This window comes from Mytilus galloprovincialis, chromosome 1, assembly GCF_965363235.1.
Source record: "Mytilus galloprovincialis chromosome 1, xbMytGall1.hap1.1, whole genome shotgun sequence".
NCBI lineage: Eukaryota > Metazoa > Mollusca > Bivalvia > Mytilida > Mytilidae > Mytilus > Mytilus galloprovincialis.
The window spans coordinates 132,883,580-132,895,689 of record NC_134838.1 but is presented as its reverse complement, the minus strand read 5'-3'; the positions used below and the strand labels follow the sequence as shown (position 1 = coordinate 132,895,689).

Below are 12,110 nucleotides of genomic sequence, written 5' to 3'. Positions count from 1 at the left end.
GAAGAAACAAGACATAAATTCATTAAAGACAAACTGCTGTTCCCGACCTTCATGTAGAAGAAACAAGACATCAATTCGTTAAAGACAACCTGCTGTCCCCGACCTCCATGTAGAAGAAACAAGACATAAATTCGTTAAAGACAACCTGCTGTCCCCGACCTTCATGTAGAAGAAACAAGACATAAATTCGTTAAAGACAACCTGCTGTCCCCGACCTTCATGTAGAAGAAACAAGACATAAATTCGTTAAAGATAAACTGCTGTCCCCGACCTTCATGTAGAAGAAACAAGACATCAATTCGTTAAAGACAAACTGCTGTCTCCGACCTCCATGTAGAAGAACCAAGACATAAATTCGTTAAAGACAACCTGCTGTCCTCGACCTTCATGTAGAAGAAACAAGACATAAATTCGTTAAAGACAAATTGCTGTCACCGACCTTCATGTAGAAGAAACAAGACATAAATTCGTTAAAGACAACCGACAACCTGCTGTCCCCGACCTTCATGTAGCAGAAACAAGACATAAATTCATTAAAGACAAACTGCTGTCCCCGACCTCCATGTAGAAAAAACAAGACATAAATTCGTTAAAGACAACCTGCTGTCCCCGACCTCCATGTAGAAGAAACAAGACATAAATTCGTAAAAGACAACCGACAACCTGCTGTCCCCGACCTCCATGTAGAAAAAACAAGACATAAATTCGTTAAAGACAACCTGCTGTCCCCGACCTTCATGTAGAAGAAACAAGACATAAATTCGTTAAAGACAAACTGCTGTCCCCGACCTTCATGTAGAAAAAACAAGACATAAATTCGTTAAAGACAACCTGCTGTCCCCGACCTTAATGTAGAAGAAACAAGACATAAATTCCTTAAAGACAACCGACAACCTGCTGTCCCCGACCTTCATGTAGCAGAAACAAGACATAAATTCGTTAAAGACAACCTGCTGTCCCCGACCTTCATGTAGAAGAAACAAGACATAAATTCGTTAAAGACAACCGACAACCTGCTGTCCCCGACCTTCATGTAGAAAAAACAAGACATAAATTCGTTAAAGAAAACCTGCTGTCCCCGACCTTCATGTAGAAGAAACAAGACATAAATTCGTTAAAGACAACCGACAACCTGCTGTCCCCGACCTTCATGTAGAAGAAACAAGACATAAATTCGTTAAAGACAAATTGCTGTCACCGACCTTCATGTAGAAGAAACAAGACATAAATTCGTTAAAGACAAACTGCTGTCCCCGACCTTCATGTAGAAGAAACAAGACATAAATTCGTTAAAGAAAACCTGCTGTCCCCGACCTTCATGTAGAAGAAACAAGACATAAATTCGTTAAAGACAACCGACAACCTGCTGTCCCCGACCTTCATGTAGAAGAAACAAGACATAAATTCGTTAAAGACAAATTGCTGTCACCGACCTTCATGTAGAAGAAACAAGACATAAATTCGTTAAAGACAAACTGCTGTCCCCGACCTTCATGTAGAAGAAACAAGACATAAATTCGTTAAAGACAACCTGCTGTCCCCGACCTTCATGTAGAAGAAACAAGACATAAATTCGTTAAAGACAAACTGCTGTCCCCGACCTTCATGTAGAAAAAACAAGACATAAATTCGTTAAAGACAACCTGCTGTCCCCGACCTTCATGTAGAAGAAACAAGACATAAATTCGTTAAAGACAAACTGCTGTCACCGACCTTCATGTAGAAGAAACAAGACATAAATTCGTAAAAGACAACCTGCTGTCCCCGACCTCCATGTAGAAGAACCAAGACATAAATTCGTAAAAGACAAACTGCTGTCCCCGACCTCCATGTAGAAAAAACAAGACATAAATTCATTAAAGACAAACTGCTGTCTCCGACCTCCATGTAAAAGAAACAAGACATAAATTCGTAAAAGACAACCTGCTGTCCCCGACCTCCATGTAGAAGAAACAAGACATAAATTCATTAAAGACAAACTGCTGTCTCCGACCTCCATGTAGAAGAAACAAGACATAAATTCGTTAAAGACAACCGACAACCTGCTGTCCCCGACCTTCATGTAGCAGAAACAAGACATAAATTCATTAAAGACAAACTGCTGTCCCCGACCTCCATGTAGAAAAAACAAGACATAAATTCGTTAAAGACAACCTGCTGTCCCCGACCTCCATGTAGAAGAAACAAGACATAAATTCGTAAAAGACAACCGACAACCTGCTGTCCCCGACCTCCATGTAGAAAAAACAAGACATAAATTCATTAAAGACAAACTGCTGTCTCCGACCTCCATGTAGAAGAAACAAGACATAAATTCGTTAAAGACAACCGACAACCTGCTGTCCCCGACCTTAATGTAGAAGAACCAAGACATAAATTCGTTAAAGACAAACTGCTGTCCCCGACCTTAATGTAGAAGAACCAAGACATAAATTCGTTAAAGACAAACTGCTGTCCTCGACCTTCATGTAGAAGAAACAAGACATAAATTCGTTAAAGACAAACTGCTGTCCCCGACCTTAATGTAGAAGAACCAAGACATAAATTCGTTAAAGACAAACTGCTGTCCCCGACCTTCATGTAGAAGAAACAAGACATAAATTCATCAAAGACAACCTGCTGTCCCCGACCTTCATGTAGAAGAAACAAGACATCAATTCGTTAAAGTCAACCTGCTGTCCTCGACCTTCATGTAGAAGAAACAAGACATAAATTCGTTAAAGACAAACTGCTGTCCATGACCTTCATGTAAAAGAAACAAGACATAAATTTGTTAAAGACAACCTGCTGTCCCCGACCTTAATGTAGAAGAAACTAGACATAAATTCGTTAAAAATAACCTGCTGTCCCCGACCTTAATGTAGAAGACATGTACACAAGACATAAATTCGTTAAAGACAAACTGCTGTTCCCGACCTCCATGTAGAAGACATAAGACATAAATTTGTTTAAGACAACCTCCTGTCCCCGACCTCCATGTAGAAGAAACAAGACATAAATTCGTTAAAGACAAACTGCTGTCTCCGACCTCCATGTAGAAGAACCAAGACATAAATTCGTAAAAGACAACCGACAACCTGCTGTCCCCGACCTTAATGTAGAAGAACCAAGACATAAATTCGTTAAAGACAAATTGCTGTCACCGACCTTCATGTAGAAGAAACAAGACATAAATTCGTTAAAGACAACCTGCTGTCCCCGACCTTAATGTAGAAGAACCAAGACATAAATTCGTTAAAGACAAACTGCTGTCCTCGACCTCCATGTAGAAGAACCAAGACATAAATTCGTAAAAGACAACCGACAACCTGCTGTCCCCGACCTTAATGTAGAAGAACCAAGACATAAATTTGTTAAAGACAAACTGCTGTCCCCGACCTTAATGTAGAAGAACCAAGACATAAATTCGTTAAAGACAAACTGCTGTCCTCGACCTTCATGTAGAAGAAACAAGACATAAATTCGTTAAAGACAACATGCTGTCCCCGACCTTAATGTAGAAGAAACAAGACATAAATTCATTAAAGACAAACTGCTGTTCCCGACCTTCATGTAGAAGAAACAAGACATCAATTCGTTAAAGACAACCTGCTGTCCCCGACCTCCATGTAGAAGAAACAAGACATAAATTCGTTAAAGACAACCTGCTGTCCCCGACCTTCATGTAGAAGAAACAAGACATAAATTCGTTAAAGACAACCTGCTGTCCCCGACCTTCATGTAGAAGAAACAAGACATAAATTCGTTAAAGATAAACTGCTGTCCCCGACCTTCATGTAGAAGAAACAAGACATCAATTCGTTAAAGACAAACTGCTGTCTCCGACCTCCATGTAGAAGAACCAAGACATAAATTCGTTAAAGACAACCTGCTGTCCTCGACCTTCATGTAGAAGAAACAAGACATAAATTCGTTAAAGACAAATTGCTGTCACCGACCTTCATGTAGAAGAAACAAGACATAAATTCGTTAAAGACAACCTGCTGTCCCCGACCTTAATGTAGAAGAACCAAGACATAAATTCGTTAAAGACAAACTGCTGTCCTCGACCTTCATGTAGAAGAAACAAGACATAAATTCGTTAAAGACAACATGCTGTCCCCGACCTTAATGTAGAAGAAACAAGACATAAATTCATTAAAGACAAACTGCTGTTCCCGACCTTCATGTAGAAGAAACAAGACATCAATTCGTTAAAGACAACCTGCTGTCCCCGACCTCCATGTAGAAGAAACAAGACATAAATTCGTTAAAGACAACCTGCTGTCCCCGACCTTCATGTAGAAGAAACAAGACATAAATTCGTTAAAGACAACCTGCTGTCCCCGACCTTCATGTAGAAGAAACAAGACATAAATTCGTTAAAGATAAACTGCTGTCCCCGACCTTCATGTAGAAGAAACAAGACATCAATTCGTTATAGACAACCTGCTGTCCCCGACCTTCATGTAGAAGAAACAAGACATAAATTCGTTAAAGACAAATTGCTGTCACCGACCTTCATGTAGAAGAAACAAGACATAAATTCGTTAAAGACAACCTGCTGTCCCCGACCTTAATGTAGAAGAAACTAGACATAAATTCGTTAAAGACAACCTGCTGTCCCCGACCTTAATGTAGAAGACATGTACACAAGACATAAATTCGTTAAAGACAAACTGCTGTTCCCGACCTCCATGTAGAAGAAACAAAACATAAATTTGTTTAAGACAACCTCCTGTCCCCGACCTACATGTAGAAGAAACAAGTCTAAATTCGTTAAAGACAAACTGCTGTCCACCCTATTCTGTCTGACAGTTTTTATGTGTTAATGCAGATTGTTCTTGTTAGCTTTATTTTGATCCCTTTTATAAAGAAGCAAAAATTCTTAAGATAACAAAAACAGCAATAGAAACCGAAACCACGATACTTTTACTTACGATATCGATAATTTATGTTATTATAAAAAAAAAGAAGATTGGGTATAATTGCCAATGAGACAACTGTCCACAAGAGACCAAAATGACACTGACATTAACAACTATAGGTTACCGTACGGCCTTCAACAATGAGTAAATTCTATTTCTGTTTTTTTTTAAGCACATTATTTCAATCACGGAGTCAGTCTGTTTGTTCCTTAAAGGTAACAACATTAAATTTGAAACGAAATTGATAAACATTTTAAAAAAATCTAACAAAGACGCCAAAAAAATAATATTGTATTTATATCTACATAAAAATCAACTGGCTCATTTGAATATTGGAAATCACAAAGTACACGTTTACGTGGTTTATAATATTTGTACCTTGGTACATATTAGTATTTATATCATATCAGTAGGGACCATCTATGTAACATTATATCATCAATGGAAGATTGATCACTCATGTGGTATACAAAAACTTTCCGCAGGTAAATACATTCGATTTTTCCAATCATTTCTTTCATTATCTCTCGTTATCGAAATACATGAAATACTTACAACTGGACGCGGGCCATCTTACTCACTTGTTTCATGAAGACAAGGTATCTATTACAGCTAATGTCCTAATGCTTGTAGTGTAAAACTTTGGTCTGCTTGATTGCTCTGTTTGTATAAATGCTATGTCAAGCTTTGTAATTAAGATCGACATCTTCAAACAATATATCGGCATATTTTAACCTGTTTATATTATATTTACTGGTAAATTTGATTATATGTTATCCCAATTCATAGGCGGATCCAGGGGGATTTGATTGAAGCATGACTGGAGCCCCCCTTAGGTCAGTCAGCGCCCCCACCCCCCTTATGAAAAGTTCTGGGTCCACCACTGCTGAATTACAATGGTACAATGTACAAATAAAGCAAGCAAGCTTACCACAGTCTTTCTTTGTATGCATTAAGAAATTAGCTGTAATCTGGTGTAAAATGCAATCATGTACAGTTAAAACATACTTAAAGATTATTAAAATTATCTATTAAAGAACCAGGGTAACACGGGGAACAAGTTGTCAACCAGGAACGTCCTGGCTTATCTCTGTAAAATAAACAACTCCGTAAAGTTAGACATAATTTAATTTAATTTAAAATTTATCATTGTTTGTTTTAAATATTTAGTGAGTATTCGATAAAAGTCTATCTCACAATTAACTTGTGGTGTATTGCTGTGGAAAGTTATAAAATGAAGATTTTTTAGGTAAGCACCCTGTTTTTAATGTCATACTCGTAGACTTGATTGAACAACGCTATTTTTAGTTTTTACTTCCCCGTTACGTTTGTTACATGTACTTTTATGTGCATACTTAATCTTTTGCTAACTTCTTTAGTTTTGTAAACAACTTATTCCGACATTTAACTTCAATGTTATTTAAACTTAACTTTATTGACAATTTCTTCATGAGGTAATTAGGTAAGGAACCGGATTCAAAATTACCAATGTAGTTGATTCCGAGTGAAAATTTCGTATAGTGTTGGGCAACACACTTTATCTTGGCTTTTTACATTAAACACATGTACATCTTAATGTTGCCTAGGTCATTCCAGAGTAACCCTTCAATGCAGTTCTGAATCCGAGAACTGTATTTGCCGACGATAATGATTTTGATTGGTTGTTCCAATCCTTGATGGTCATTGGAAAGGAAAGATTGGCAGAAGGCATCTGTTATGGTTCTTTCCTGCTAAAAATGGTTTTTACCTCTACCCTGGGTATTTTAAGGGTAAACTATTGTTGGCGAACTATGTCAATCAGGTCAAGTTTGAATCTTGAGGTACATGTGAAATCTGTTTGCTTTCCTACGATTGCAAGGCTTTTCCGTGTTAATGTGTTAACCATATGTGTGACACAGCCGCCCTGGTGTTCGGTTTTGTAAGCTGTTGTGCAGAAACCCTGCTGTTCTTTTCAAGACCTATTCTATTGCATTGATCTTATGTCGGTTTGTTGGGTTCGATATTGTTATGAATATTCCACTGTAGGTTTCATCATGGATATAAATGCAGCTGTCTTTACAAGTTTAATTAAGACTTTGATATTTCTAAGGATAATTCCTGGTGCTTTATTTCCTTTTCAAACTTTACAAAGTGTCTATCCTGATATTTAGTATAAAACAGGGAGCAGTTTTGAAAGGATCTTGAGTAAATACCAAATATGGAGAAGGATAAAAAGTCATATAATAAAACAATTGTTGACTTTTGAGTTCAGTTGATACATTAACAGTCAATAATTATATATTGAAATAGATTCATCCTGACCAACATGATTATGGTATTTTATGTTTTGATACTGACTCGGGCTAAATACAGAATGTCACTATTCTATGGTTGATAGTTTACGTTCATGATGTATTAGGCGTTACATGCGTTAGTCTTGCATGAGTTTTGGGGAGGAAGCATGACTAGGTATAGATATATATATATATTGTTTATTGCTTATTATTTAGATATTCTCGATGTATATTTCATTATACTTACACACGAGAACATTGATATTTGGTTGTCAACACATACTTTGTTAAACAGACCTATCGTTTCAGCCACTGCCTGATAAGAGCCAGTGTTTTATATATATATAGATAGAAGTTTACAAGGAACACTGAATATTTATAAATATTTTGATGGCAAAATAAAAAAGTGAAGTGAAATCTTACACACATTTCAATATAACATGTTTCAGTTGACTGAATATCTCGGGCTATCAACCATTGTTTAAAGTCACATAAAACATGAAAAAACTATTTAAATGTCGTCATGAAATTGTATGTTAAGATACACACGAAGAAGACTCTGCCATTGTTATGATAAGTAGTAATGTATACTCTACATACCAGCTCTAGATATTGTAAAATGTTTATCTTCTATTGTATATTTATATAAACAGCTATGCAGGTGACCTTTGAACTCCTACAAGTAACCGGTATAGCTTTGATGCTTTTGATATGACTGACACGACTAACTTTGCAGTCAGTGTAATTGTACACTTAGGTCAGGATATGTTTAATATATCCAATTTTATTACTATTTTATTCATCCTGGCCCTTATTATGGAATATGATACGTTATTAACACAAACTACATATTATTTAAAAATACAAATCGTCGGTTGCTAGAACAGGACATTGAAGGTTTTATTTTAAATGCTTTGATAATAATCACACATAGTAAAATGTATTCAGAATGTTTAGCTCAATCAGATATATTTTTCTTCTTTATTTCAGGTATATCAGATAACTGACTTGATTGTGTCACGGCGAAGTTTGATGACGAAAGTTTACGGACATCTACGACAAGGCATCATACTACAGGGTATACATTTAGTCAATAGAAAGACTTGTCGAGCATACAACATTTCATTGTTAAACACTAGTGTAAACTCGACGCCAGTGGTGGATTGATTTACGCTTGCATGTTCGTTCGAGGGTAATGTGAATTTAGTGTATTTTTGTCATGGGTAAACTGTATCATTATTTAGTCAATAGTACTAGGATAAAAACGACAACTTGATACCAAAAATAAACTGTCTCTATACCTGAGTGCTTGATAGGAACAATTCTTCTTCAATTATGGAAATTCCAAACGTGATACATTAAACTGCTTCTACATACTCGACCAAGAACGTTGTTACACGTAACCATTCTCCAGTACTTGAACTTCAAATGGTACCATAGTTGAATGGGGTATTAAAGTACGGATAGTGGCAACATATCTTCTGTCCGTGACAGGAGTGCACAGTGATATACACTACACTGTTCGTGACAGGAGTAATATCTACACTGTATGTTGCAGAAGTACATAGTGATTGACTACTGACAATGCTACGACAACTCGAGTAACCCAAAGCTTTCACACAACTAGCAATGCTAGGTATAGTGTTGTCAATAACTAGCATGGTACTATACCTGGCAGAAACAGGTTTAAATATACACCTATGTCTAACCCGAATTACCTCAGACTTGACGTCATCGGTTATAATTTTATCTCTGACCGCCGGACCATTAATTCTTGTGAACATCATCTCTACCATACTGGTGCTAAGAACCATGGACTTCAGCGGTCGAGGATGTGCTCGTACAATCTGCATCTTACTCCATTTTCTACAAGTAGGACTTATATGGCGATGTTTAAAGTTGCTTCTATTGTTTGATGAACATGATTGGAGGGAGTTTATAATACTCAGGTTGATACACACAGCTATCCAAAGTTTCCCAATCTTACTCCTGAAAGGCAGCCATTTCTTCAGTGATCACGATACCACTTCAGAAGTAATAATTCTTGTAATTATAGGAGTAATCGATAATGCTATTGTGTTTTCAATGTACAATACACAAAAGTTTCTCTTTGAAAACGACGACTTTTCGAAATTAAGTGTTCGAATTAGAAAACCGTTTGGTATTATGATGTTAACATTTGGTACCATATTTCTGATGTTCTCAAGATGTGGATCTATTATGTTATTTCAAGCTGTTATACCACGTTGGCTTCCTCTGCCATTAGGATTTCATTTTCTAGTATATTTATTTTCCACAACTATTTTAACTTTTTGCAATGGGAAAGGCAGCATTATACAATTTTTAAAAAATATATGTTTATCTTATTTTAACATTTTTGACATTTTCAACAAAGAGAATCAAAAGATAATGTGCGTGAATGTTCTTCTGTACAGTGGACTACTTGTAGAAAATGTTATTATGACAGGATTCTGGATGATGAGCAACGAATGGGATTATAAATACCAACTAGGAACTACTGTCTCAATTATACTGACGTTTGTATGTGGAATGTTCCTTAAATGTTGCAGTTGTAGTTATCTGCAGAATGAAACATTCAAACCATTCTCTGACGCTGTTTACCAGCTTGAATTAGAAATAGCAATGAAAAATACAGCTCATGATTTCTCTGTAAAACACGGGATTGAGATACAAAATCATGAACAATATGGGGAAAATCATTGTTCAATTATTAGTTTACAAAATGGATATATTCATAAAGTTCCACATAACGGAAACAGTAAGAATGGGACATCCGAAAATTTAAAGGGGGAAATATCAATTGAAAATGACGATTCCACACCATCAAGGAAAAAGCGAAGAAAACATAGTAGCAATGTAGATTTAGCATCTAGTAATAGTCGGAATACAAACACTTTAAATGTTAGTGACCCAAGTAATATATTCTGTCATATAAACAACTCACATTTACATAATGCTCAAACAATACCCTGTCTAACAGTCAAAGGACGACAACAACTGTCTGTACGAACATCTGATCGGAAACCAAATAATTCGGAGATAAAGAGATCGTTCTGTAAAAGTCCACCAAAAAATAGAAAATCGCCCCTTCCATTATTTCCAAACGAGTGCTCTGATTTCATTTCAAATGAAACATTTGAAACAAAGCATGTGCTTAGTAACTCTGTTGACGAGTACAACGTCGGTAGCAGTGACACGTCATATTCTGTCAGTTATAGTTATTACGCGGACACCAGTGATTGGTCATCTATGTCATGTGATTCCAGTAATGCGATGACGTGGCCCCCGTCAAATCCTATATCATTTATAAATCTTCACTGCTTGCCGAAAGAGAAGATAGCGCCCACCGATAGTGTTCAGCATTGGTTGACCCAGTTAGATGAATGGGACCAATCCATTGAAAACGACTCATTTGAAATATCATCCAAAGACAGAACTTTATCCCCAGTCCCGTCATCAGAATACATAGACAAAAGTTCAAGATACCAAAACGTCTTGATAGGAACACAAGCAAATAGACATACTCTTGCAACCAAAGAATCGGATATTTTACTGAGACCAAAAGACGCATTATTACAATTCAGAGAATCAAAACGTTTAAGTTACCTCCCCTATGATCCGTCGGATTATAAGAAAACTCAGCAGTCAGATAACGAGAATTCAATTGTTATATGGCATGAGAGAGAAACGACTCCAACAAATACAGTTCAGGAATCTATGGTATAAAATAAAACAAGTCAATACTTTGTCTATCTTTTAAAAGTAATGTGCATATGTATATATTATATATAATCAGTCTAAAAGGGTTATATATATATAATGACTGAATAAATAGTCCACGATTAATCTTACAGGGCGATGGATCATGTAATATAATTCTGTACACTACAAAAAATAATATATAACAAGTCAACATCACCATTAAATAACTATAAAATGAACAAATATTAGATATTTCGGATAACAGATATCCTTCTTCGGTAATAGCACGATGTAAAATGAATCATGTCAATATATTCAAATTGAGACACTATCAAAATCTTGAACGTTTATACAATTTAAGCGGACACCACAGACGCTGGTACAATTCTAAAATTTCCAAACACGGCGCAAAGATTACAAAGATATGCTAAATAAAAATAGTTATGAGCGATGTGAACTGGCTTAACTCTAAAATTCCAAAGGTTGTGACAGTTTAGATGTGCTAACTGCATGGACGGCAGTCCTCAAACAAAAAAGTCAAAAATGCCCTAACCGATCTAAGTTGGTATAATATTTCAAATTTGACAACGGTAGGGCAATTGCAACAGAAACTACATATTTAAGCCTCCCAAACGAATAGCAGTTTATAACAATGATTAGAAAAATAAGTTTTATCTGAAAAGGTAAAATAATTGAACGTGGCTACGTACTTATACATCCATCCCAAATGAATGGAGCCCTGTAATTTAAACTGGCAATTTAAAATAAATCTTCAAACTGAAAATTCTAAGCCAGTACGGAAGCCGGAGTTACTGGAAACAAGTGATGAAAGGAATATGAGTGACTCATTCTATGTTTTTTCATGTATTCCCTCTGGGGAAACTGTCCTTAACTTTCTTATCCAAAATTTTTCCCGTGCGACCTTCGACCAACCCTCGTTGTTGTCTATGATTGTGATGATAAGGTTTTTGAGATCAGCTTGGGCGTGCCCAGGTGATTTCAAATGACGACTTACGGGTAGGTGGTGCTTGCAAGTGTAGTCACTTCGATGACCATTCATGCGTTTGATGAATGGCTGCTCTGTCTCACCAACATACTGCATGCCACATCGACACTGAAGGAGGTATACAACATTCTGGGTTTTGCAAGTTATATTGCAAAATATAGTGTACACAGACCCAGTCGAGTGGCAAGTAAATGTTTGAGT

General features: G+C 36.5%; 1 protein-coding gene across 5 annotated transcripts in view; it reads left to right on the top strand.

Annotated features, from left to right (window-relative positions):
- Nucleotides 1–10,947, top strand: part of LOC143060568 (uncharacterized) — a 38,391-nt gene extending 27,444 nt beyond the window's left edge. For 2 of the 5 annotated variants that reach the window (XM_076233615.1, XM_076233616.1), the window contains exon 2: nucleotides 8,171–10,947. In XM_076233615.1, coding sequence (XP_076089730.1) covers nucleotides 8,810–10,927 — 2,118 coding nt within the window. In that variant the 5' untranslated portion in view covers nucleotides 8,171–8,809 and the 3' untranslated portion in view covers nucleotides 10,928–10,947. Of the gene's footprint in view, nucleotides 1–5,337; nucleotides 5,393–6,065; nucleotides 6,157–7,336; nucleotides 7,356–8,170 lie in introns of those variants that run through there. The other 3 variants (XM_076233618.1, XM_076233617.1, XM_076233619.1) reach the window with 3 other exon arrangements.
- The last annotated feature ends 1,163 nt before the right edge of the window (nucleotides 10,948–12,110 follow it).